The sequence below is a fragment of the Rhodnius prolixus genome, unplaced genomic scaffold (assembly GCF_049639745.1).
Source record: "Rhodnius prolixus isolate KJV_2025 unplaced genomic scaffold, Rpr scaffold_7, whole genome shotgun sequence".
In the NCBI taxonomy this organism is placed as follows: domain Eukaryota; kingdom Metazoa; phylum Arthropoda; class Insecta; order Hemiptera; family Reduviidae; genus Rhodnius; species Rhodnius prolixus.
Window position 1 is genome coordinate 5,658,836 of NW_027411582.1, and position 27,827 is coordinate 5,686,662.

Consider the following 27,827-nt stretch of genomic DNA (forward strand, 5'->3'; position numbering starts at 1 on the left):
CTTTATCTCCTAAATTAAACTTCCAGAAAAAAAAATCAAATAGGAAATTAAATGCTACATGAAGGCTAACATTATGTCACTTTGTACAGTTTTCATATTATGTTCACGTAAGGCTCATTGTTTGATTCACTTTATTTCATTCGTCCTACACATGGAACCAATTCTTTTAAATGTAGCCTTGGGAATAGAAATAAAGAATACCAAAAAACTGGCCTGAATGTGAACATTTATTTTCCACCCTGATCAATATCCAAAATAATTATTTGTGTAACTAATGTATAAATTTACTCGTTAACTACTATTTTTAATTAAATGCGTAATTTTATATTTTTTTCGCCTTCCTACCTGTGTAAATAAAGATTTTAAAATGCGGCGTCAAATTTTCAAATTGGTTTAATGGCTTTATAATTCGAATAATACTTTAAAATGGATAAGACTTACTTAGGCTAATGTGCGGACGAGCTGCGGGATGCAACGAACGGTCTTAAGGTCATTATTTTTTATGAAAGCTGCCTTTTACTGGGCTACAAACCTGCAAATTATTGAAAGCATTGGATAAAAGAATATCAAATACTATGTTAAAACCATAGTATGTACCTTATTTAAATTTAATTCCCACGAATAGAAATATTTTACCAACTTAACACTTTCTGTAAAAGAAATTTTTTTTTTCAGTTAGTTTCAACCAATTTAAACCATTTTCCATTCAATATAAGTAAATTGATATAAGTATATCTTATTACCAAGTTGTAATAAAATTAATTAGGAGGAAAATAATACTTTGATTATTAAACGTAACTATATTAATTCCGTGTAGAGTATTTTTTCTTAAATTATACTAATTTACTAAGACACAGCGATAATTTGAATATTTTGATCATTATACATATACAGAACTAAAAAAGTTTTAGCAATTACAAATAATTCAATTTCCAAAAATTAACATACGATTCATCAGATCAAATTATTTTAAAAATACAGTATTACTTCTATAGTATCTGAAAATTTTAAATTTTCCATACGGCTCTCTCTACTTGCTCTAATCCTCTTGTACTATCTCTCGTCTCCTCTGACATCCCTAAAATCCTCCTCGCCGACTAAATCGGCAGAGGCCCCGCGACCTCCTTGAGGTCTGAAGATCATAAACATCATTATTCTTCTATAGAAAGTGCTACCGCTGGGTAGTTTCTCTCCTCCTGCTCTTCCCGCATCAGTTCATCTTATTTATCACATTTACTCATTGTATATATGTATAAAGATTGTAAATTACCAAATAAATAAATAAATAAAAATCAAATCGGTTTTAACATTGTATTTTCAGTTATAATACTATAAACGTAATAAAAAAAATGGTTAAGACTATCTGACGAACAGTACCTCCAAAACTAGATAAAAAGGTATTTTCTTAATTCAGTTTATGTTTGAAGTAAAACTGGATGGCTTACCCAGCATATAACGAGGAAGTGCTGCTAGAGGCAAAGAACCTTCTCTAAAGTCATAATTTCTTTATGATGTTCTACAGGGCTTCCAACTATCCATCTCTTGTTGAAAGCACTGGATAAAAGGGAAAACAAATATTGTAATAATAGTCATAACACTTTTCTGGAACGGAATTGTTCGCGCATAAATAAAAGCACTAATAATGGAGCCTTTTCTATTACAGAACTGTGTATCAATTTTTTAATGTAGTTAGCTTTTTGTTAGTTCTCAGAAAAAAATTGTACAATTATTTGCACCTCTTATTTTTTGTATCTACATATTTATAATTTAATTTATTAAGATTGACTCACTTGCTTAAGGTCTAATACTAACTATAACTACTCTTAGTTAGTAACTAGTTCTCCCCAAAGTCAAAGCACTTAAGATTGGCTAAAATAGATTTTTTTTTTTAATATTAGCGCTTCTGTGGAAATTTTTGTTAGGTTTTCACATAAACCCAAATGACTCCAAGATCAAAATTTTTACACATGTTTTCTTTTCTTATTTGTTTTCAATCAAAATCTTTTAAAAATTGGAATTCATTTGTTTAGAATGAGATACGGGCAGGTAATTGACTGACATTTTTAAAACTATTAAAAATTACATTATTATGTGAATTTAATGCAGTTTAATTTTCTATTATTCTGAAGCGATGTAGAGAAATAATTGTTAAACAAATTATGTTTCAACTATTAAAGGCAGGGAAAAGGATTATAGGTACAATCTTACATTGTTAAAACATTCGACCTCAACAGTATTTTGATTCTCATGAATTATTAATTAGCAAAATTAATAATGATTAAACATCAGTTCTTGAACTATAGGATTATAAAGAATTAAAATAATTGTGTACGAGTTACCTATTTTCTCAGCTTATGATATAGTTTTTTTAAATTCTGCAACAATACAAAGAATAAAAATAAATAGTGAATGTCACTTATTCTAATTTTAATCTGGTTATCATATCGTTTTCTTTTCTTTTTTTTTTGCAAAAATTGGACGAATTTTGCGGGCGATTTGTGATTCTCCAAAAATTTTAAAGAACTGCTGACCTGTATTGCAATTGCATCAGTTGAATTAATGGCTGTGCTGCGTATTAATGTGAGAACGATTTGAGTGAAAACATTTGCGATGTGTGTCTTTGAAATATTTTTAACTTTTTCAACTATTATTAAAATTAAATTTACTTTTAAATAGGACATTAAATTTATACATATCCGTAGCTTGGAATTATTAATAACATTGAATTGTATAAAACCAACCTGTTTATTATTGTAAGGTTATCTGATTTTTTTCCGTTACTCAACATATGTCAACTATTGTAAATTCCATACATTATATTTTAGATATAAATACTCATCAAGTGATATGTCCGATGTAAATCCAAGCCCTGCTTGGAACTTACCAGGTGAAGATGTAGTTTCTAGTGTACCAACTCCTCCGCCGTCGTCTTCAGCTCCAAGTGAATCAGCGTAAGATTTCATAATATTGAGCAAGCTTAAAATTGTTAAGTAATTGTATGTTGATAATTTTACTTATTTATTCCTTTATTACAAGAGGAGCAAGCGGTATGAGGCAATGTTGGATATGTTTTGCAACTGAAGAAGATGATGCGGGAGCGTCTTGGACACAACCTTGCAATTGTCGAGGAACAACGAAGTGGGTATGTACAAAATAAAATTTAAAGTAACATAGGGTTGTCTGGAAGGTTCGTTGCACATGTCTTGGGATTAAAAAAAAAAAAGGAACAAGACTTCATTTAATAAGCTCTTTATTTTCTGGAACTGTTTCTTACCTAGACCGTTTTAAGATTTCACTCTCCTAAATTTACTCGCTTCTCTCCCAAAAAAATGTCTGAAAGACCAATTTTACTTTTTGGGACGGGTAACAAAATTTGATTTTCCAGTAAAAAAGTTAAAATAGAAAATTGATATTTGTTTGAGTGAAGAGCATAAAAGTTAATCATTTAAAAATGAGAGACAGTAACAAATACTTCACCTACTACCTTAAACTTAAAGCATGAACTTTCAAGACAATCCAATTTTTTCTGTATTTATCTTTTCTTGTCATTTAACTAATTTTTTGAAATATTAAATAGGTTCATCAGGGATGTTTACAACAATGGGTAGATGAGAAGCAACGGGAGAGTCGTGATAAGAAAGTAGCCTGTCCACAATGCAAGACGGAGTATATAATTTTTTTCCCACAAGCGAGTAAGTATTTAATTAGTTATTAGTTATAGCTTGAATGTACAGCAAAATTAGTACCGTTTGGAAGTAATTAAATAAACTATTCTGGCAAACTACATTGCTTTGGATAATTGATCTTTTGCCTGATCACACTGCTTATTGCATTTTATTCAGGTATTCATAAGACTCTATAGCTTGTATTTTGCTGTAATGTTTGCTTTGGAAACATTGATGGGTCCAATCTGTGAATATGTTGTAAGTAGCCATTGTACTGAAAATCTTGAATTTTGCTTATACATGTAGTTATTCTCTTATTTAGTCTCCTGCCTTTAATTCTTTCCAGAAATGTCAACTCTGTGCTTTGTTGCTTTTTTCTTTAAAACTACTTTACTGGAACAACATTTCGCTTAAATATCCGAACGGACCATCCTTTTTCTCAATTCCTTCAATCAGCTCCCCTCTCCGTCTCCTCTCTAAATTTTCCCACTTTGAAGATAGGTGTCTGTTTGTATGAGACTTACTTATAGGTAAAGCGTTAGATGAACTTGTTTTATGATTTATTTTCGGAATTCCTAGGGATGACTCTATCATTCAGTCATTATTGGCTCTGCCCTGAATTTCGCCTCAAATATTTTCTTGGGGTCCTATATTTCCGTGAGATCTCTCGCTATTAAAGCCTAAAGACCTTTCTATATTCTTCATTCTCCCCATTTAAATTCTATGTGCAATCGCGACACACCGGCTCTTGTCCTTCTGACCTTTGTATTACTTCCCATAGAACTGCATCCTATGATAAATCCTCTTTCATCCATGCCACTTCTTATTAAAACTCTTTACCTGAAAACAATCTTTACTCTCCTACAATCTCTGATTTTGAAACTCCTGCATCATTGTAACACCTCTTCCAACTTCTAGCTTGCCATTTCTGATTGCTCTTGAGTTTTCTTTAGCTTCTATCGTTTACATTATCTTTCATTGTAATGTGTATTGCTCGGATCTTTTATTTAATATTTTATTTGAATTGGTACATTATTAATAGATGTAGTTTCTACTTACTCAATTTTTTGCGGGATTAGCCTTTTTACTTAGGGGGAGACTAACTTAGACTTTTTTTTTCTAGAATAATGTGTTTTCATTTCATTCTGAACGTTTAAATAATTGCTTTTCAGATCGCATAGTCCTCGTACTGGATCAAGTGGATGCTTTAGTCTACAAAATGTGTCCGTTCTTCGCTGCTGGAATAATGGTTGGCTCGCTGTATTGGACGGCCGTAACTTATGGTGCCGTTACCGTTATGCAAGTAAGTTAGTTTTTGAAATTTTTTGAACAGTTGTGCTAATCATGAAATTTTTCCTTATTTATTTATTTTTAACGCACCTTTTTTGTGTATATTTTATAGATAGCTGGTCAAGAAGGTGCAATGGATGTGATGGACAGAGTAGAGCCTGCTGTCCTGTTAACAGCTCTACCTACTATCCCCGTGGCTCTGATCGTGCTCAAGATGATCCATTGGGAAGATTCGCTTTTGGTCTTTCTTAGAAAAACATCACCAAGTCTTCCCATTCTCAATTATTTCTTACCTGCACCAGTGTATGTTTTATTTCAAATTTAGTTTTTCATTTTTACTTTCTCACATGCCTCGTAAGAATGGTAACACATGGTCCTTCCCACGATTTACATAATTTAATTTTCTTGAATCTTGAGTATTACATGTGCTCATTATAAGAAAATTATACATAAAATAATTCGAAACGTCATACTTCCATAGAACCTTATTAAAAGCTACATTTTTTGAGAGACGTTCGTAGTGAAAGAGGTTGTGTTCAAGTTCAAAAGATTTTTCGCCAGGTTTAAAAAATTAAGGAAAAGGCAACTATACTAGCAGCGGTCTTGAATGTTTGTTAATTGGAATTTTATTTATACATTTAATACTGATTAATTTTACATAGGTTTGTAAAAATACAAAAAGAGCCCACAAGAGGAGAGCTTATCTTATCTTAAAAAATTACTGTTCAAAATATGCCGTCAAGCCAAGTCATATATCCAAGTCTTTATCAACTCCTTCCCTTCAAAGGGTAGTTAAATAGATTTTTTGGGGAAAATGTTTGTAATAAAATTATAGGATTTTGATGTAATTGCGTTTCATGTTTAAAGAAAATCATGAAAAAACAAAAAACTTGAAAACCAATCTATTCAGAGTAAAATGGCACTTATGGTTGGCGGATTTTGTCCGAAAGCTTATCTTCAGGTCCGATAATGGTCCTAATCCTAGTATTAAATTCTGCAATTTTCAGTTTCTTTTATTTATTTATTATTATAAATTTTCTTTAAATTGACTATATATATATTTTTTTGAAGGCGGGAAATTGGTTTACCAAAGGGTTTTCTCGGGTGAACTGCTGTTTTAAGCTTCCCATGACTTTCCATTCAGAATAATAACTATTATGTTCGAGTAAAATAAGTCAAACCGAAAATGCATTTTTACAATGCAATTTTTAAAATACATTTTATTATAACAGACTTTATATTATTAAATTCAACTATCTGTTAATTAAAAACAAAATCTGAGTTTTAATTGCATTTATTATGGACGATAAAAGACTATTTTAATTTAATTTGTTTACCCTCTTAGAGTAAATGAAAGTGGAACAGCTACTGAGGTTCCCGTTACCGAAGGAATGGGTGCTACACGCGTATTCACAGGAGCTCTTCTGCTGCCGACTATAGCTTCAGTTTGTGGAAACATGTTTTTCTCTTCAATACCATCTAGTGTGCAACGGACACTTCTTGTAAGTAACATGTTTTCGATACTTTTTTATTCCTAACCATTTTCACAGATTCACCCATTTTAATAATTACACAAAACATAAAAAAAAAAGTATATAGAAAAATGTATTTGACAAATCAAGTTAAACCATACATTATTCTGTTAAAACCCACATTATAATAAAAATTGCATTAATTGCAGCGACAACTATGTACATGGTCGAACACTTTTCATCTTGCCTTAGTATTTAATGTCGTTTAATTTTGCCTTCTTATTTTACAGGGTGGCCTTGCTTTTATCGCAGTAAAAGGTATAATAAAAATGTATCATAAACAACAAGTGTACAAAAGACTAAGTAGGCGCAGAATTCTTGATTACAATGAGGAAAATCTTAGAATACTCAGGATATCAACACTAACCGGCGGTGATGCACACCATCAAAATGTTTCCCACGATTAAAACAATTTATTCCTTCTTAAAAAAAAAAAATAAATAAATAAACTTCGTATACGTGCCAGTTTATTCGTAATTTTTTGTCCTACTTGTTCGTTTTTTGTTTTTTTCCTTTTGTTGAAAATAGAAATTATAAACAGAGACCATTGTTTAATTTTTTATTGGGTGGGGAGTAAATTTTTTGAATTTATTGTTAACTTATAAAACTGAATAAGTTTGAAATAAAATATATGAAAAATAAAAAATAATATTTGAAAAGATTATATTTATAGTGTTGCAATTTTATCATTGATTTTATAATTGTATAGGTAGATATTGTGATTTTCAAATAAAAGAAAAAACTTTTGTAGATATTAATACTTTTTTGATTGAATAGTGAAGGCAAATATACTAATATTTACTTACGCTCTAAACTAAAAAAACGAAATACCTTTTTTCTTTGTTTTAAATAAGTTATGGTGATATATTTTTCTTAATATATTTATATCAATAATTCTGTTTGCCTTAAATATAAGCTTACAACTGGTAAGAATTAAAATTGAAGTAAGAAAGTTAAATATTGGTATTTTACTTTTTACATACTTACTTTTCGGCTCGCCAACTTAGGTCTCGTCAACAACTGTTTACTATCACTTTTTTTTCGCCTTTTGTCTCGAATCTGCTTTCTCCAAGATGTGAAAGGTTATTTTCAACCATCAATCCATCTAGATTTTTCTGTTTCTGCCTTTTCAAGAGCGTTCTTCACGATACTCTCATCACATACATACATGCCTCATCCCCAACCAGCGCACGCCTGATAACAAATGCTACGAATATTTAGGCAAGTCAGTTTTCCAAAAAAACTCAACATTTCCTGAAGAAGTTAAACAACACATAAAATACATAAAATTTCATAAGTTAAGTTCTAAGTTTTTAGATTCTCCAGAAATACTCTTTCAGTATAGTTTTATTTATTATCGTTGATTTTATCCTTCCTAGAAAACTCATGTTTATTGTATTCCTGACCAATTACGGACTTTTATCCTTCATCAGGGGTTGACTAATAGTTGATGTTCAAATTCGACTTCATTCTTGCTTCCATCTCCAACTACTTTTGTTGCCCCTTCAGTACGCGTGCTACGTTGAATAAAATAGCACTGCGGTCCTAACCACATTAATTTATTGAGTGGAGTGGGCAAACCTTGCTATTAAAACCAACTCTGGTGAAACTACAATTCATAACTAGTCACATCATGCATAGTAGATAACATGCAGTTCTTAGGAGTGAACAATTGAAGATTATGGTAGATGTTTTTCGGGAGCTGCAGGAATGTAATAGGGTGGGCCATACCTCGAGGTATCCCAGTGTAAAAAAATAAATTGGTTCAAAATTTAAAAATTCAACTTACCAGTTGCCAGTATATACCACTTTTAGTACCTGGAGTCCAGAATAATGATAACGCGGAAATTAAATGACAAGAATTGGATGGATTGCCCGAAATTCGTAATAAAAGAACTTGTATTAAGCAACTGCCAGAATGACTAAAGTTAAAGTCTACAACACTTATTAGAATGGCCAATAATGCTCACCAAACAGTAACTGGCAAGGCAAATAAAGAAAAAGGGAATCGCATTAGTAAAGTGATAAATGTTTTCTCGATTTATAATATAAGACATTTGTCAATTTAGAAAAAACTTAGTGGATCTGAATTGAATTCGTGTTAGACCTCAATCAGGAAAAGTTGCCAACTAAAGAGAAAACTGCTGCTTGCCTCATATCTGAGATCCTTCGTACCCTGGAGCCTAGGTCTCCAATATTGTACTTCAATGCTGTAAACAATTACGCAAGGATAAATCAACCTAAACTTATGAATATTCTTTTCTTGAAGTTTGACGTTACTTTTTTTCAGGTTGTAAAAATATTAAATGGTAATATCAAATGGCCCTTACTATCGTCCATTTGAATGCTTCGATAATTACCACAATCGCCCACAAAAATTTGTTTGAATCTACCACTAATTAACAATTACAGTAACTTGTTTCCTAGTTACATTATGAAATTATAACTAGCATTTACCTAAATTGAAAAACACGTTGCTATGGTTTGCTAAAATAGTGAATTCAAAGAAAAATTGTCTCCGTGTTTAATAATTAATTTATGTCATTTTAATTGTTTGTTGGCGGCAATTTTGAGTTACGTAACATCTATGAACTATATTCCTTAGACTTGGTGTAACAGCGGTTGAGTGTAGCGAACCAATGTTGTAACTTGGTCGAAGTGATACAGACAGTACGTTTTATCTGTGTGTGTGTGTGTGTGTACAGTGTGTTCCGAGTGTTATTATTACCGTCAAGTTTTCTTAGAGGTAAGTTTCCTTAAACATGAACTTGGATTGTGGGGAGTATCGGGAAGGCCACCCGATGGTGTGGAGATGAAGTGAAATAGGCTGGATAAAGTGGTAAGTATTAACGACGCTATTTCAAAGCAGAGACATACAGGACGAAAGACATAGTTGCACGTACACAAAAATATTTTTATCGTTATGTCCCGTCATGCTACTAGCTTCCTTTTTAATTTATTGTTGATTTTTCAGTTTGGTGCAGAATTTGGCTTACACACCAGTAAGAAAGCTTCTGCTATTGGTACACTTGATATCTTTAAATCAACCTCTGATGATGAATAATAATCCGAAATGGGTCAGAATAAGGAGGAAGAAAACAAGCGCGTAGAGAAGCAATTAATTTTACTTTTTTTATCAGGTCGCAATAAAGAAAAATGAAGTCATAAGCAATTTGGACATTTGAACACAAATTATTTGAAAAATACAATTTAATCTTAGCAATCAAATTTACAATATTTGTATTATTGCTATATTTTCTTTAAATTGTTTACCTTAAGAAATATTAAATGATAAATAAGTGGTTACAATAATAAATAATCATTGCAAGCGTGAACTTCAACATTGTAAATCAAATGCTTTTTTTCGATAAATATTTAATAAAATTAATGTTCATATTATATAGGATTGACGATCACTGTTATCGCAAAGTTATTAACAACTTTTTTCAAATAAATATTGAAATTTGGTTAAAATATTAAATGAATTCTTTGATTTATGCTATGGACCCTGATAGGGTGCTATATCAGTCCAATATTCAGGATGATCTGCTATCTTAATTAGTTTTTGAGCATTTTCCTCTTCACAGTCCAATTCTAGGTAGTAGTGACAAGGCCTTGGGCCGTATCCAACGATTAAGGATTTATAAGGAGGTGCGAGTACGTCAACGAACGCTGCAGGACCATCAAGAGCAGAGATTTCGTGGATATTACCTCTTGTTGGCGACAAAACTACTGCCGGATCAGTCGCTGTTACTTCCCTATCACCATCTCTAGTCACCATTACTGTTCCTTCCACTAGCGTGCTAAGAGGATCACTTGTAAATGAAAAATTTCTCATCCGCACCTTACCATGAACCACTTTGCAGATACCATGCATGAGGGGATGATCATGTAGGGGTAATTTGCTTCCCTGCCTTAACACAAACATACTGATAGTAAAATGTTCATTATCCATAATACCAACATAAGTTACTGGAGCCCAATTATTTCCAACTGGATTATTTAAAAGCCTGTGATCCAAACTTACATCGCTTGAGGTCAGCTTATTCATCAACGATACTAACATAGATAAGTTTTCTTCGAAACCGTTGTGGTTTCTGAAAGTGGCAAGTGCTTGCCTCTTGATTGCCTCCATAATAAGTAAATCAGTTCACACTCAATATGAACATAAAACGCGGATTTGGAACAATATTAACGCATTTTTTAAATGACAAGCACTAGTGCTCTTAGAAAAACAACCAGCAACCGTAGCCCATTTCATAATTCTGAACTCTAAACTCCGAAGTTCGAAGTATGTAGTACATATAACATATGATTCTGTGATAGGAAGATATCTTAAATGGAACTGGAAGGTATCAACAATTGGGTGGTTATCTAAGAATATAAGAAATACCTAGGTTATATTTATGTTTTTATTAAAAATCAAATTAGAATGGAATTTCCAAAGACTGGCAAACAATGTAACGTCAAATATTGTAAACTTTTAGAATTTTTACCAGTAAAATGTGCACATTGTCAATTAGAATTTTGTAAAGATCATTCGGACACAACTTCACATGAATGTACGAAATATAAAGATAATTTTATTACCGAGAAAAAGGTAGGAGATATTATTCTACTTTCTGCTTATTCAAGCAAGTTAGTTGAAATTATCATGTTTAAAAATTACCATGTTTAGATAGATGTAAATTCTCTTGTTCTTTTAGATTTGGTTGTCTTTTAGGTTTCCCCTTCTTACAAATGCAATTTAGCTGGCTGCAAAAGTTCTGATGCTGTTGAAATGAAGTGTATCTTATGCAAAAAACATTTTTGCCTCCAACATCGCCATCATGGATGTCTCGATACTGCTCCAAGCACTAGTAAAAAGGAAAAACAAAGAGCTTCTAAGGAGCAGTTTAAACAAGCCAAAGCAGAAACTGATAAAATGGTTTTCTTAAAAACTGGACTTATGATATTTACAATAATTTTAAAATAACTGAATTAATATTTGTGTTTTTTCATTAGGTGCAGGACACATTAAGGAATGCTAAAAATAGAGCACTTGCAAATAAAATTAAGTTAATGAAAATTAAGAGTTCAGCAGTAGGCGATAATCAAATCCCAGTTAAGGATCGTGTATTTTTTTTGGTTGCCCCACCTCTTCGGCAAAATGACGATAAAAGTATAGCAAGGGGATTTTATGTCTGCAAAACTTGGACACTTGGTAAAAGCGTTGATACGTTTTCCAAACGTTTGAAAGTTATTAACAAAAATGATGATTGTGATGCACCAAAATTAGTATTATTTAGTAGTGATGGAAAAATTATATCAAATAATATGTCTCTTACAATGCAAAGTCTTTTTGATATGGGTTCCCTTGTAGATGGAGATTCATTGATTTTGGAATATGTAAATAAAGAAAACATGGAAAATCAAAGATACGAGGAAATGTTCGATGAAGCCAGATGTTCTAAATATGTATTTATCTAAATCAATAAAATATTTGCAATACCTATTTATTTTATTTTCATCTTTGATTTGAATTTGACCTCCTCTTGTGACCTACATAGTTACGGCAGTGGATATAGATCATGTTTTTATGTCTAATGTAATCATTATTTAATTGAATTAATTAATCATAAATTAGTTATATTATGTTGAGTTCCAATAATTATTTTCTCTGAACAATTTTAATAACTTACATTATTACTTAAAATTAGATTATAAGACCTGCTGTATAAAACTTGAAATTTGTACACAAATATGGCTTCCGCATGACGTTAGGTTTCTTATTCTGTGGTAAAGTAGGGTACTTTGTTAGTTTTTTCTGGTAGTTAAACACAGTACAATTAGCGGGATTATGTTTAGCTTAATAGTGCAAATTTTGAAATGTTTTTAGTGTTTTAAATGGTTCGTCATTTTATTTTCTAATGATTGTAGATAACGAAAGGTAGTATGACATTTCATTTCTTATTCTTAAAACCTTTTTATTTTGTTTTGTGGCTTTAATATGCTCATTTTTCGTCTTCTACGTCATTCGTTTTTTGGTTAGAATTTGTGTAATAATAAGTCAATTTTGGCAAATAGCCTAATTATTTGGACTGCTGTGGTTATTAATGGATATAAGGTCATTACAATGTACATTATTCAGTTTTAAACAAAAAAGTTTTTTTTTATACGATTTCAAGCACAGGTGTTTTTTTATGTTGCAGTTGTAATCAGCTGAGTTTGGACCTAGGTATGAATTAACTGGGGACATTCATTTTAAAAGAGAAAGAAAGAAGAAAGTAGGAATGGAAATTCACACACCTTTCTCTTGACATAAAAAAATTGAGTTATTTTTGTTATTACAGTTTTTCTCGGATCATCAATTTTGAGGAAAGCAATATATGCTGGAAGTGAGTTGGTCATTGTGGGGAGGACTTGTCCGTGATGAGTCGCGAGACGAAATGGATGTGTGAGTATTGCACATATGAGAACTTCCCAAACGCTCTAAAGTGTACAATGTGTCGCGGTGCCAAACCTTTATCAAGTGAAGACATTTACCGCCTGCGTAACAATGACGATGGTGCAGTGGGTTCCGGCGGGGTAGGAGGAGGTACGGCCGCAATTATAACTGCCGACAATCTTCATGAACAGCTTAAACCGTTAAGAATTGCCGACTCGGAATTTTCTAAACAATCAACTCATCTACATCATCATCAGCCGTGTACCGGAGGCAAGTGGTCCTGTGTTATTTGTACGTATGAAAATTGGCCAAAGTCAAGAAAGTGTATCATGTGTGGCTCAGCAGCACCTACAGCCCCGTCCCCTGTTGGTCGATTGTCTCCATCCAGATCTAATCTTGCAATAATCCCTACATCATCTCCTGAAAGGGATGTTACAGTCACCCGAGACAATAAAAGGTAAGATGAAATTTTAGCCTAAATAGGTCAACAGTTAAGGCAAAGCAAAAGGTAGTTAGGAACCATAAGTTTTAATTAGTTGCGAAAATTGGGAGTCTTATCAGTAGCCACATTTAGAAACAATTGGTGGGGCAATTGAGAACGTTATTCTAGATTTGTCAAAAACTTTTATTCCTGAGTTAACATTTGTTTTGTGTAGAAGAGCACAATATTAGGAACACCTTTTAAATTATGGAATACATAATTTAGAAAAATGATTTATTTGAACTGAAAAGCCCAAAAGTAAGCTTGCTATAAAATAAATCAGCCTCAATTATAATAATTTTGATTTGTTCAAAAAAAATTATTTAACGATTTAGTGTTTAAAAGTAACGGTCTGAGTGGGCGATGGATAAAGAATAAGCTTAAAAAATATGAAATTTTATTTGTTCCTTTTAAGGTGTTAGAAACCTTCATCCAAGAGAGTTCAGTAATACCGTGATTTGTATAGAATGTGATTTGTATGGAATGTTAGAAAAAAATTGTTTTAAAGCGTAAAGATACTTGACTTATTTTGGTGATACTGAAAAATAGGCTGGGTCGATGGCAAAACGAGTATGTGTCTAATCTAGAAAATTAAAACAAGATGCTCCGACTGGCTTTGATGGTGGGGTTATCTGATATGGTTTAACGTAAGGAGAGTATTCGAGCAGTACTACGAAGCCAATGTGCAGGGTCAGTGAGATAAGGGAAGATCGAGGGACACTCGTAAAAGACTATACATTTAAGAAAATGTAACGTACTGAAAAATAGTTGGGTAGAAGAGAGTTTGACGTTGAATGCGGCAAACAGTGGAGGAACCACTGCGGTATGTAAGAGCTATGAGTTTACTGACTAAGAAGATGAAAAAGAAAGAAATAATGGAACAAATATTTATCGATGGAATTTAGTTGGATGTTTCTTTTCTCCGATCCCTGGTTTATATGGGAATAAATAAAAGTAAATAGATGTTTTCTTTCAAATTTAATGGCTGTTATTCATTTTGTTCTATACAGTTTATGATTTGAATTGTTAAAAGAATTAAACCAATTTTAGATATAAAATTTAAAACGTAACTCATAAAAAAGTTTTTTGAAAAACACGCTCATTATATTCGACTGGGGGGAATTGTTTCTCTTTTAGGCGTACGCTAAAGAGTTTGAAAATATGTTGAAATGTTAAGAATTTTCTAGTTTTATTTTAATGAAATTATCATTTAGTCTTTATATTTCCAGTAGCCGTGTTAGCAACAGTCGGCGAAGCGGTGAAGCTTCAACAGCTGGCAACAATTATGAATATGAAAGACGACGGCGACAAGCTGATTGGACATGGCTTCATGCTTGTCAAGGTGTAGTCGAAGGAGATCCCGTACCTGTGGAAGCGTTCCTAGAATCTGGTGGTGACCCTACCAGACAACTTACCGCGTCAGAAGTGTCACTGTTGAACAGACCTTCAGCTTTTGATATTGGTCATACATTGGTTCATCTTGCCATCAGGTTTATAAATATATAATTCAAGAATTTAAAAATAAAAAATTTGACAATTCATTATTGTAGAATAAATTAATATCAGTACCTTAAATGTTTGGTCAAGGTTTCATCGAGAAGATATGCTGGCCATGTTGGTGAGTAGTATAGATGGAGGTGGTCCAGGATTGAAGAGGGTTCCTTCGTATGTAGCGCCGGAATTAGCAAGTGCTATTAGACGTCATGCAGCAACCATTTTTAATGCAAAACACTCGCATTCGCTTCCGTTTCCTTTTGTTACGGAATTTACTACATTTATTCTACCAGCAGGTTTGTAGCTTTTATTTTAGACTAATTTATTCTCTAACGGTATATCCTTCTCCAATACTTCGTAATTATCATACTTCCAAATCAAACCTTTCTTGGATGATGGCATCCCAGTTCGTTAGTATATGCATTGGACACTTCAACAAATCTGCCAGAGTATCACTTCCTAGGACACCTTTTTATATGCTTTTTATATTCGAGGCGCTTATGGCCCGCATAGAAGCACCTTGCGAAGCTATTTTCCTTCACACGTTTCAGTAATCTATCCAGGGAGATTGATCCAGAGCTTAATTCTGTTCATTGGCTTCTCATTACTGAGCTAAGGTGGTCGTTCTCCTTTTTTTTTTAGTCAAATCTTCTAAATCCCGCTCACAAATTAGGTGAGATAAAGGAGAAGATTAGTTCGCTGGTTCTTACAGGCAAGAGCAACTCCTCTGTAGTTTTACCCATAAGTAGGTTGTGTAGGTAAATATTTTAGGTGTTTCTAAAACTACCTTTACTGAAAGTTCTCGCATTTAGTCAATGAACTTCTCTATGTTAGAAATTTGGAGGATCGACGTCTTTGACCACCCAGTCTTGGCGGTGTAAAAGTGTCAATACTATCTCTGTGGCCGTGCACTTGTTGCCTGTGGGCTACCACGGGAAAATTGTGATTAGATTCCGCAGTTCATCCCACTTATTGTAGTTAAGATGAAAAAATTGGGTCAGAAAACATTGATTTTTCTTTCCTCCAACAGAAATAGAAGATTTACCTTCAGCAGTGCAAGAACAATTGTTTGAAGAATTATTAGACAAAGATGTACAGCAACAATTAGAAAGTGAACCTGCTGTGATAAATTGGAGTGTTGAAATTACAGTACAGTTAGGTTCTAGATTATACGCACTATGGAATAGATCGCAAGGTGATTGCCTTCTGGATTCATTGATGCAAGCTACTTGGGGTGTATTCGATAGAGATTCCTTGTTGAGAGGTGCACTTGCCGATTCACTCACACATGGTGGCCATCTGTGAGTATTTTCTGCGATTTTGATATTTCCTCCGATAGCTTATGAATTTGAAACCAGATATTATTTTTTGTGTACAGTCTTTATCCCCGTTGGTTGGAATCAGAAACTAGACAAGCTCGCCAACTTGAATTTAGCCTTTCCGAAGCACAGTGGGCTGAAGATTGGTCCTCACTTGTAGGAAGAGCTTCACAACCTGGAGCCAGCTTACAACAGTTGCACGTATTCGCTTTAGCACATGTCCTGAGAAGACCAGTTATTGTTTACGGTGTGAAATTTGTAAAAAGTTTTCGAGGTGAAGATATAGGTTATGCTGGATTTCAAGGTAATTTATTTTTATTACTCTTTTGATTATATCTTAATAAAACATCACCGTCAGTATTTATTCTTATATTTATTTTTTAGGTGTTTATTTACCATTATTATGGGAACCAAGTTTCTGTACAGTAACCCCCGTCGCTTTGGGTTATACGCGTGGTCATTTTTCAGCTTTGGTTCCAGTGGAACATTCAAGAACGCATGATATGGGTGTTCCAAATAATATGGTCAGAGTGTGTTATTTACCACTGGTGGACAGTGAACGGAAATTGCTACCTATTCATTTCCTCACTAAAGCTGAGGTTAGTGTTTTTTTTTACGGAAAAATTCTTTTAAGTTGGAGACAACTAAATTCATACTTATCTCATTTGAATAATAAATAAAGTAAATAGTTTTCTATATGTGTACATTGTTGACCAAGGCTATTATTATTTTCGCTTTCTCTAGTAACCCTGTCGGGAAAAGTGGACTGCCTCTTCAGCAAGGAATCCTAACCTAACGTATCTATTGTGGGATTCACTAAATTAGAGGGCTCCCTTCAGTCTTGTCTGTTTAACCAGAAAATCTGCTGAGAGGCTCCTGGACAAAATATTAAGGCATAGATATTTCTTCCTCGAAGAGCCGAGCGCTGACCTAAACTGAGCCCTTCTCTCTCAGAAACGTGTGCAATGCTTCATTTTCTTTGTGACAGAACCTACTCAGGCCACCCTTATGCCAGGCCTATGCGATGCCAAGTGTTCATTCAATCTGCAATGGCCAGTGAAAGGACCATTGAGGGTTTTTCCCCCAACTTGCTGCGTCTTACATGTACCTATTCCCTGAAGGCCGCAAAGACTAGGCGTTTTGCGATGCCAGAAAAGAGTTCGGCTCCCATGAAAACGGCACAGGGCCCATCCCGGGCGAAGCGATCCGCCTCATTGCCTCTGTGATCCGAATGCTTGGTACCTGACGAATAAAATCTTGCTTAGGTTACCAATTCTCGTCAGGATTTAATCTTACAAGAGGAAGTACCATGATCGTGATACATTAAAAAAAAAAAAATTCACTGGAGCTAGAAAAACTTTCTTTAAGACATTAGTTGTGTGTGTGAGCGTGGTTGTGCGCATTTGAGTGAAAATTATATCGAAAGAACTAAAAAAAATCTCTAGAAAGCTCTAGCTTGATTTTCCTATTTTTTTTTTACATCGATTGCTACAAGTCATGCTTAGAAATCCCATGACAGGGAAGTTCGACTTTACTGTTGATTTTTCAATTAAAGTTAAGATTCTCTAGTAAGAGAAGTTTCAATGAACTATGTCCGGAAAAATCACAAGATTTTATCAATTGGATCATTGGCTAAGTAAATACCACAGATTTTTCTTGCAGTACGCTTGATGAGTGACCGGTTTTAGGTTCATAAAACTGGCAGAATTTGACGTTCAGCGCCACCGTAATGTCTAGAGTTCTTGAATAAATTGGCTTGGCAAGGCATTATAAATAAAAGTTAAAGGCGTGGGAAGGCTATATGCAAGCAGTTTAGAAATCGCAACTGGCCACTTGGGAAATCTATTGTCTTCTTTGCAAACTAAACAACTGGAGCGAGTTGATTGTACGTAGTTTAAGATTCTGGCACTATACAATTCTTTAGGTGATCGAAAAGATCGAAGCATTAATTTCGTAAATGAATAAAGTTTGTGAACTATTTGATTGATGGATAAAAATTTTGGATCCTTGTATATAGTTAAATTCTCTGAAAAAAATTCTGTTCGTAAAGTCCTCCAAAATATACGAAGATGGTCTATTTCGAAGGAAAGGGGTAAATAATAAGCAATCAACTAACTTAGTAATCAAGTCCCAATCGCCCAAAGATACGATTTTTATTGGAGATTTCATAAGTAAATATTTTGGCAATTATTCAACTTTAATCCACTGTACATTTGCTCTAATCCGATTTTAGGTTGGAAGTGAGGAACATTTACTGCGTCAGTGGTTGGACGTAAGTACGACAGATGGAGGATTACTGGTGGCCAAACAGAGAGCTCAAGGGCATCCGTTACTTGTAGCACAAATGTTAGAAGAATGGCTGAATCATTACCGAAGTTTAGCGTAAGTATACAATTGTTAAAATCACTAGAAGTCAAATGGAAGTTTCAGATCATGAAGGCCTTGGAGATGTTACAGAATAGTACTTGATTGACGAAATGTCCAAGAAACTAATTGTCGTTATGGCTCCAGTTTTACTTTCTCTTACTTTCTCTTAACTCGTAAATTTGTAATTTTAATTTAATACATAAATAAAAGGTAGTGTTGTAATCGTGTCAAATATTGGAAATTAATTTTAACAGAAATAAATTTTTTTGAGGTTCACGGAATTGAATTTTTTGTGCAAGGAGTGTGTGAGTGAGAATGAGTTTGTAGGGGTCTATAGGTCAACCAGAAGTGTGCCTTTACTGGAACTGGTTGTCAGTTTTACCCAATCTTTTTCAAAAATAACTTCAACGCTTTTCATTAACATTGTTATGCTAATGCTTTCTACGTGTAGATAGGAATATTTTATTTAAAATCTTTCCGAAGAATACTTATTTAACATTAATTTAAAGGAAAAGGGGAGGCGATTTACCTCTAAACCACAAGGTCCAAATTTGAAAAAAATTGGACGACCGGAATGAGTGCCACGTTGTGACACTATCAGCGGAAAAAAACTGAATGTTTTCAGTTATTTTCTCGGAAAGATCCCACTTTTCTTATCGTTAAAACACATTAAATGGATCACATAATTTCACTTGAAACATTTTTCAAATTAACTTTACAAGCGGAGTTCTGAAAGAGGGTTAAAGTTAAGTTTTCTTCCAAAGTGCCGATTCAGGATATTGTTTGGTTGTAATACTAGCATAATATTTTTGAAATTCTTACCATAATTAAGAATGGGAAGAATATCATTTCTCCGAAAGTGTAGAACGACTTTTTTGAGTTTTCTGTTTCTTTGCTGGCGATCGCTAAAGGGGTTCATTTGAACTAGATATTAAGACGTAGCGGTCTTTTGGCAAGAAAAGTAACATAACTTGTAAATTTATTATTTTTAATTTAATAAATTAAGTAATTTGATTGAAAAAAGTGTGCTCATTCTAAGCGACGTAACTACAAATAACACGTAAATCGATAAAAAACGGGCTGTTTTAAATAAGTTGTACTAATTCTAATCAGAATAATATTAGTACTTTCCAGTAAAGTTACACATAAGGTATTTATACCCTTACATGTGCATAACATAAGTATATTTTATTATTTGATTTATGAAAACTGAAGCATTTTCTGATGCATAATGATTGCTTATTTTTATTGTATTTTATTAAAATTGGCATATTGGCTATATATTGTTTTTCTTATCCATTAAACTATATTTCGTCACACTAATTTGCTATGTGTCAGTTTTCTAGAATCAATATTGGTATATAGTGACATATTTAGAAAATAATAAACATTTTAAAAAACCTGTACTGCTTCAACACTTAAACAAAAACAACTGAAATTGTTAGTAAAATTTTCAAGATAATGTTAAGATTCTCAAAGGAATTTTTGCAGTATAGCAAGTTCATTTAGGACATTCTATAACAAGAATAAAAAGTCATTCTAATGGAGTTACTGTAGTAACTACAGTGGTCAACACAGAATATTTTCGATTTTTCTTATACCCAAATTCCATTTAAGCCTGTTTTTCGCGTAACTTTAATGCCGAATTTAAATCCATAGTTTTCCTCTGTTTTAATGATTGATGATAACAGGTAAATAAATATGTTCTATTTCCGTTTATCTGGAGATTTTAAGCTATTATTGCTTTTCTAACTTCCGTTGATTTTCTGACCTTTCTTTTTTGGATCCTTTCTCGTTTTATAAATAAGTTTAAATATGTTTTAACCATTTAGGTCTTTGCTTTTATTTTATTCATTGGATAACAATCCTAGTAGAGTTAGATGGTAAAAAGTTCATCTTTTACTTATTTATAACGCAATATATTTCCAGTAACGTATCCGTGAGCTCGAATTCTGTTTCTGTGGCGCATCTTCAGCCTTTATAGACGTTACATAATGTGCTAACTGCAGGGGATATTTTCCCCATTACTAGGGCAGTGATCGCCACATACTCGGGTTGATGAAGCATACAGAACTGTAACCTCCACATCAGTTAGCCTTACGTTTTTAATCTGTAGCAGGTTATCAATTTTTGTTTTATTATAACAACAATTTGTTCATTTCATTTTTTTTAATGGTTGCTGCATCAGTGAAGTAGCATGTTATTTTTTTTTATTCATCTATTCATTCAGAATTCAAAAACTTGTGTATGTTATTAACACTATTTTTTTTTTTCTTCAGAGTTTGGCCACTTTTTTATTGTGTAGTCTGCTAGTCACTTATAGATGCTACGCCCTCGCCACTTATAGAGTAGGTAGAAGCGTCTAGCTATTAACACTTGCACGCTTCTTGAATTAACAAAATTTGTACCACTTCTTAAGTCGATTTTAGAGGTGATCTAGTATAGCTTACAATAAAATTTTAACAGTAATTTTTTACAGGCGACACGACAATTACAGCATCAACAGAATATCTGTTTCACTTATGTGGAAAACTTAAAATGACAGTGACATCAAAGACTTTTCTAAAATTTCCAAGATTTATTACTTTTCTTCTTTCCACTTCAAATTTCTGGAATAGATAAAAGCTCCCGAGACGAATTCATTTAGTTTTTTTGTTTAATAAACCAGAACTCCGACGCTCCCCCTAGTTCACCCTACTCTCATCGTAATTTTTTCACGGTCATTTAAACACTACTTGTTAAAAAAAAAAAAAAAAAAAAAAAAAAAAAAAAAAAAAAAAAAAAAAAAAAAAAAAAAAAAAAAATTAGTGGCCTCCAAACACACGGATTTTGGGAGGTTAGATGGGAGGTTTCGAGTTTGCAGTACTTAAGTAGCGTTAATTAGATTAGCTGCTTCTAATGATCTGCTCCTGAATGAACCTGAAGCTCTTTTCTTTTGTTTTCTTCAATCTTCTCATATGTTTTTTCACACTTTCGTGACATATATAGAATAATTTAAACTTAAATATCGAAATATTTTTGCATCAATACACCATAATAGTCGACCAGTCTAGCTAATTTTATCAAGTAATGAAACCTTGCGTACTATAACACCATTTTATTTATTTTGTTATAAAATAATTATTGCGGTTATATATTGAATTAAAAAATGTAATAGGAAAGTAGGTTATATTTATAACCTTTAAACATTTAGCATTTTTCATACGAACGGTTCATAATTTCGAAGCACTCTTATGGCGTATTTGCAGCACTTTAAGGTGCTGCTAAAACCTGTAAGAGGACTTTTTGACACACTTAACAGCAAAATGACTATACTTGTCAAAATTTTAGACGTTACGTCACAGTACTAGTTTTATCTGAAAGAGTATGTAAAAGAAGTACTCGGGTGAGTTGTATCACCAACTAGAGGTGAGTGGTCCGTCCAAGCACCAGCAAGAGCAGACCAATATAGCTATTTGGCAGAATATCCAGTTTACAAAAAAATGTTACAGCGCCAACGGGACTGACATTGCCAAATATGCTAGGTTTAATTTAATGAAATACCTCTTGTATAAACCTCAGCCAGAAAAACTTGTTCATTAACAAAGAGACACTGTCAGCTGATTTCTCGTCTTGTGAATAAACAATTTGGACTCTTAAATCCATTCCTAGATATTTGTCAATATTATTTCACTTTTAAAAGCGTAGAATTAAAAAAAAACATTTCTTTCATCGCATGAAATAAACGAAAGTGAGTGTGTTTTTCACAACAGATTTTGCAGTGTTCTGCAACGTGCTATCATTGACGGTTACTGCTTGCTTTGTTTGAAGGGGATTTTGAACATTCCTCACATTAAAAAGAAAGTGGTCATTTCTGAAGAGTCGTGGTCATATCTTTAATTCTCTAGTAATTAAATCAATAAATACATAGTTTTTTTTTTTAATGTATTCTCTTGTATATTTTTATTTCAACAGACAAATGTCAGGAACTCCATACAATAGGACAATTCCAGCCCACGATTTCTCCAGTGATGGTGATACGGACGATGAATAAAAAGTTAAAAAAAAACCATTATATTCTACATGTAATCATGTGCAACGAACATCCAACATTTAATAAAAAGAATTAACAACTTTCTGTGATAGCTTATAAATCGTCTAAAAAGAGGAAGAGTGTTTAAAAAAAGAAGGTAATGATGCTGAAATAAAAGCGCTCTAAAAAAAAGAAGTAATGCAATTTTACCTGCAAGTAATGCAAATGTGTATTTCAAAACAATAAAATGGAGAGAGAGAACAAAATTTAAATAGGTGCAAAAATAAAAAAAGAAACAAGAAAACAGTTTGAAAATTAAAAAATAATTATTTAAATTAAAAAAAACTAAGATGCACTATTATGCGAAACTATAAGCAAAATTAAGTAAAATTACAGAACAAAAAACTAAAAATAAAGTCCTTCGCGAAGTTTATATTAAATAATGTAAATAACTTATATACGGTAACAGTAAAGAAATTTGTTGTAAATAGCGTAGTATGTTAGTCAATTTTGAGAGATCATTACTTTTTTTCTTCTTTCCAGTACGTTTACGTTATAAAATTAAATTAAGTATTTTTTTTTAAGTTGAAATTGTGCAATAAGGTTTGTTGTAATTTCTAAATATTTTCTTCTTTTACCCCCTTTTTTAATATTGACTGAGTTTAATTCAAAAACTGAACAGATACAGTGAAATAATTAAAACAAGTTTGGAGTTTTATTAAAATAAGCAAACAAAATTAAAAAAATGGCAATGTATTACCTTTTTTTAAAAAACGGAAGGATAAAAATATTTTTTTGCCTTCCACAATGTTTAAACCTTACTGCCCAATCTAGTACTAGCCAGAAATGTCTTATGTCTTTTTAGCTTTAATTCAATGTTGCCTTTAAGAAAATTGACGGAGAGGAAGGTTACTCTTGTACAGGCTCGAATGGGAAAGAAAATCGTCTTATCTATCCAAAGCCTAAAGAGGTTCCATATGTCAGCTTGCGCCTATGGGTACTTTTAACCCATGGAGCTTTTACTAACCCTACAATACCATTGACTCTTCTGATCCTATAACAGGCACGGAAGTGAAAGTAGAAACTTGAATTTAAAGAGAGTAGCTACTGCCGCCTATAACACTTTAAAAATTGTTAAATTCATTATTTATAAAATAAATTTTTTGTGTATATTTACATATATTGTTTACTGGATTTATCCACTATAAAAAAGTATCTTTTGTAAGCAAAATAAAATCCGTAATTTTAATTATTTCACTGTGCAAATTCATTTTGTCTACTCAGTGTTTGTTTACCGTCAGAGTAAAAAATAATTGTATATCTAAATCTAAACATTTATTATTTATTTATCTGAGTGTTAAAAAAAAATGTCTTTCCATAATATTATGGAAGGTACAAAACATAATAATAGTAATAATATTAAACTCACTATTTGTTATTCCGAAATTCTTAGGTTTAGTCAAAACTTTGCTAACTTACCTAAGCCTTTATTTTCAGGAGTAAGGATAAGAGGCATAGCGTTCAGAAAACAAAACTTAGTTGTAGCGGTCTTTTATTATTCCTTTAAAAAAACAATGGTTGTGACATTTTATTGTGAATTTTTTTTCTTTTTTTTTTTTTTGAGAGTCCATTTCACAAAGGTTATATATTTTTGATTTTTGTCTTTACTAACTGTTAATTGTATCTTTTAAAATTCACACGGAAATAGTTAATCTTTTATATGCTTTTTATTAGATATTTTTTCAATTAGTAATTTATCAAAAGTCAGAGATCTAAAATTTTTAAAATAATTGGACAGTTTTTTTTTGTAAAACTCTAATAAGAAATAGTGCTTTATTAACATAGTCATTACAAAAATTAAATTAAATAAAAATAAGAGTTCATTATTTTTCTATAAAAACGACTTTAACTGAAAGAGTTTCTCAGAAAGCAATTAGGAAAAAAGAATTTCGCTGGCAGAGGTATACCCCACATAAAATTCTATTATCAAAATCCATTTAGTGAAATTACAAATCATAAAATAATCGTTTTAAGTGTAATAACGTCGGCTCCATTTTTTTCATTAAGTCTGGCAAGAAACCTCCTAGTCTAATTCGATGTACTCAACTTATATGTAATTAAAAAGAGGAAAAAAACAATACTTGCTGCTTACTGCTGAAAGTTGTAAAGGTACTACACAACCGGAGTAGACAATGCTTTTAATTATGTACTTCATAGTTTTTTTGAGGGTAAGTCCTCGAACTCCGGAAGTTTGGTTTCTGTTGTTGATATAGAATGGATTGCTAATAGTGGTGGAAGAACTAGGCTGAATGGTTTGAGCCAGGGAAGGAATTAGCTGAGTGATTAGCGAATACTGGATTCCAGCGCCTTTAGATTTTCTCGAAATATTTTCGAAAGTTGGCTAAATAGCTTAAGTCGAGCTATCATCTACCAGTTGGTAGATCGCAGAAAACGTTTTTGCTCATCTTGTACTGGTGTTTTTTCTCGGGTTCCACTTTTGACCTTTGAGAAGGAAGCTAATAAAACAGCCTTTAATTGCTTTTTAATTGAGTGTAAATCTTTCAATTTTAACTTTAATATGTAGATTTCAATAGAATTGGAAAAAAAAATCATCGCAATGGATGGCTGGGAAAATTCTTAGTGAGAACCATCTTAACCAACTTAATCATCCGAATAGAAAAATGAGAGAAAAAAGAAAATGAAAAATACTTGAAATGTATGTAATCACTTTTTGCCAAACACCTTCATTTTGAAATGGACTCTAATAGATCGCTTCGATTATAACAAAACAAAAAATTTAAGAATGAGGAAAGCACTTATAATAAAAATTTAGCCTACAATTGCTCAATTTATATTAATTGAGGAATAATTTTTACAAAATAAATAATTAATAGTTTTTGTTCAAAAGCGTAGAAGGCGCAGTCCATTTTTTCTATTATCGTAATAAATAACAAAAAACAAATTAATTATTGGCATTGTCAAATGCGCTTAATTATAGTTATGAGTTTTGTAACAATGAAGTTGAATTCATTTTGGATGAATTAAAAAAAAAGCAAGAAAAATAATAACCAACTATATGAATCTGTTAAAAAATTGTGTATATATAATTAAAGTTCGTAGTTAAATATATTGATGTGTATTTAAAGGAATATTGTATGAGACAGAGGAATTTGCTAGACTAGTTGAAATTTATGAAAGAAAGGCTTTTGATCAAGTAAGTAAGAAATCATGGTAGCTTAGTGACAAATATATTTAGAAACAAATATTTCAGATATTTTGTCTAGAGGGATTTTCAGGAAAAATAATTTGTGAAGATTCAATTAAATAATAAGAAATATTTTTTAGCTTGTGATTTTTTAAATTTGTTTTATTCTGTTGACAAAAAATTTCAATTTATTTAATACAATACTTTCTGTCAAAAACTACACGCGGATGCAAAAGATGGCTATTTTTTTCTAGGTAGGTTGTAGTTGAAGCTGTGATGCAAAGCGCATTACTATTATTCTACTGTAAAATTTCAAGCGAAAATCTTTTAATAAACTTTTCAAAACTAATTGGCAGAAATAGGTATCGGTTTTTGAGTACAACACAAATACTTCACGCCAACCTCTCAAACATTTTCGTGCCTTTGTCGCGTCTTAAGAGGATCTGAAGTCATCTGACTTCATTTTTCCATTGCTGCATTGTTCACATGAGCTATCGATTAGCAATGTTAGATCTTGCCGTAAAGTGGCATAAAGAAACTTCAAGTCTACAATCAAATCTTGAAGCGCTCTAACGCTTTTTTCAACCTTCTCTTTCGAACATTTATTCATTGAACTCCATAAACCATCCGAAGGAGTAGGAATGCAGTTTTGAAAGAGGTTCAAGACGGATCTTGATTTTACACCTGCCATTACAACTTGACAATCCTTAATCTTTGCATAATATATAGAGTACTTTGACTGCCATTGAACCAAAAACGCGCATATAAATAAATTCTGCCATCTTCCCTCGCTACCTTCAAACAATCTTGATGTCTCTTTTTGAAAATGAAGATATATTTTTCTTTCAATGAAGTAAAGAATCAATAATGTTATGCATGCCTAATTGAAGCAGTTCATATTGCAGGATTTTAATTAAACTTTTAAACTTGACAAAGATTTTATAATCTTGTTTATTTTTCTATCAAGAGCAAACAAATGAAATTCAGAATGTAGAAAGTTAATTAACTCTGGTAATCCAAGTATTTTTTTTTTTTTTTTTTTTTGCACCCGGGTGTATCAAATAAGCAGTTTTGATTTTTAGCTGCATTCAATTTATTTTTTTAAACTATAAATAACTTAAATGAAATTTTTGTTGCTAAGAATTGTTCGGATATCTTCTTTTTTGTTTAAAAGGTAGAGGTCAAAAACTGAGCAGTGTGCACTTATTTTCATTTTTCCAGAATGTGCAGAAGTTTGTTTGTTTATTTTTGGTCCTAGTTTTACATAAATTAAAACTCAGTTTTTGTATCTGTTTTATAAACATCAGCTTGTGCCAAAAAGAGAATATTAATTTTAAAAAATATATATTTATAATAAACAATTTGAAAAAGTGAACAAGATTTGAAGGATCTTTAATTTTGTTATTTTAGCTCAGCTCTTGTTCGGCTTACAAATTAAAATTCTTTTAAAGAATTTAACATTTGCAGAAAATAAGCACTCAGGATTTGGAAATATCTGTACAACTTAAATACAAATATTTTTCGAATACCGCCAGTTTTTAATGCAATACAGGTTTAAATTTAGCAGAGGTCTCTATCCTGATACGATTTTATCAATTTTCTCATATAGCTAAGGTTCTGATCTTGAATGGACGGCTTGAAATGTTTATTTTCTTTTTTTACAAAAATATTCTCAATCAACCTAAAAATAAGTTTTCAAGAAATTAAATTAAAAAGTTTTTTCTTAATTTTCAATTATTCTGTTTTCTTAGTTCCCCAGCAAGTAATCAAACTTTGCTATTTACAAACCTGTTATTTCATCTAACTACTGAACACAGAGCCCTCTGTTCTAGTATAATATTTTTATATCACGGAAAGAGGAAAATAAGACATAAGCTTGATTAACTCTGACAATTTACAAGTGTTTCCGAAAAAAAAAAATAGTAATACTATAACTCTAGTTTTGTACGAATTTCCAAACTATTTGAATACCAGAAAACATAAGAACGTAATAGGTGATTGATTGTTAAGGGGTCTTCTGCTAAATTTTAACTTA

General features: G+C 32.1%; 4 protein-coding genes and 1 long non-coding RNA gene across 13 annotated transcripts; 3 read left to right on the forward strand and 2 right to left on the reverse strand.

The window, feature by feature from the left end:
- Window positions 1-540: 540 nt before the first annotated feature.
- On the reverse strand, window positions 541-11,297 carry LOC141446492 (uncharacterized). Of its 2 annotated transcripts, none has more exons than XR_012453749.1 (3): window positions 11,157-11,297; window positions 7,475-7,681; window positions 541-1,554 (listed from the first exon to the last, which is right to left on the reverse strand). It is a non-coding gene; the product is annotated as an uncharacterized lncRNA (long non-coding RNA). The 2 variants fall into 2 exon arrangements; XR_012453748.1 differs by lacking the exon at window positions 541-1,554 and adding an exon at window positions 6,232-6,489.
- On the forward strand, window positions 1,940-6,924 carry LOC141446477 (E3 ubiquitin-protein ligase MARCHF5). 3 transcript variants are annotated; one of them, XM_074112972.1, is made up of 8 exons: window positions 1,940-2,046; window positions 2,826-2,951; window positions 3,037-3,142; window positions 3,578-3,692; window positions 4,838-4,968; window positions 5,068-5,258; window positions 6,301-6,457; window positions 6,718-6,924. In XM_074112972.1, the coding sequence occupies exons 2-8, from the start codon at window positions 2,848-2,850 to the stop codon at window positions 6,892-6,894; spliced, it is 981 nt and encodes a 326-aa protein (XP_073969073.1). In that variant the 5' UTR covers window positions 1,940-2,046; window positions 2,826-2,847; the 3' UTR covers window positions 6,895-6,924. The 3 variants fall into 3 exon arrangements, with proteins under 3 accessions (XP_073969073.1, XP_073969074.1, XP_073969072.1); XM_074112973.1 differs by lacking the exon at window positions 1,940-2,046 and adding an exon at window positions 2,178-2,196; XM_074112971.1 differs by lacking the exon at window positions 1,940-2,046 and adding an exon at window positions 2,531-2,753.
- LOC141446482 (2-aminoethanethiol dioxygenase) lies at window positions 9,595-10,622 on the reverse strand. Its single transcript, XM_074112990.1, has one exon. It carries the CDS (start codon window positions 10,620-10,622, stop codon window positions 9,987-9,989), a length of 636 nt encoding a protein of 211 aa, XP_073969091.1. The 3' UTR covers window positions 9,595-9,986.
- LOC141446478 (AN1-type zinc finger protein 1-like) lies at window positions 10,920-11,981 on the forward strand. 2 transcript variants are annotated; one of them, XM_074112975.1, is made up of 4 exons: window positions 10,920-11,087; window positions 11,211-11,414; window positions 11,492-11,690; window positions 11,850-11,981. In XM_074112975.1, exons 1-4 carry the CDS (start codon window positions 10,920-10,922, stop codon window positions 11,954-11,956), a joined length of 678 nt encoding a protein of 225 aa, XP_073969076.1. In that variant the 3' UTR covers window positions 11,957-11,981. The 2 variants fall into 2 exon arrangements, with proteins under 2 accessions (XP_073969076.1, XP_073969075.1); XM_074112974.1 differs by having other exon boundaries at window positions 11,492-11,981.
- On the forward strand, window positions 11,961-25,669 carry trbd (ubiquitin thioesterase trabid). 5 transcript variants are annotated; one of them, XR_012453711.1, is made up of 10 exons: window positions 12,208-12,593; window positions 12,679-13,371; window positions 14,625-14,885; window positions 14,983-15,185; window positions 15,920-16,190; window positions 16,268-16,512; window positions 16,593-16,807; window positions 18,442-18,590; window positions 20,505-20,694; window positions 22,530-25,669. XR_012453711.1 is itself a non-coding variant. In XM_074112930.1 (9 exons), exons 2-9 carry the CDS (start codon window positions 12,899-12,901, stop codon window positions 22,606-22,608), a joined length of 1,896 nt encoding a protein of 631 aa, XP_073969031.1. In that variant the 5' UTR covers window positions 11,961-12,074; window positions 12,679-12,898; the 3' UTR covers window positions 22,609-25,669. The 5 variants fall into 5 exon arrangements, 4 of the variants coding, with proteins under 4 accessions (XP_073969031.1, XP_073969029.1, XP_073969032.1 ...); XM_074112930.1 differs by lacking the exons at window positions 12,208-12,593; window positions 20,505-20,694 and adding an exon at window positions 11,961-12,074; XM_074112928.1 differs by lacking the exon at window positions 20,505-20,694 and having other exon boundaries at window positions 12,209-12,593.
- The last annotated feature ends 2,158 nt before the right edge of the window (window positions 25,670-27,827 follow it).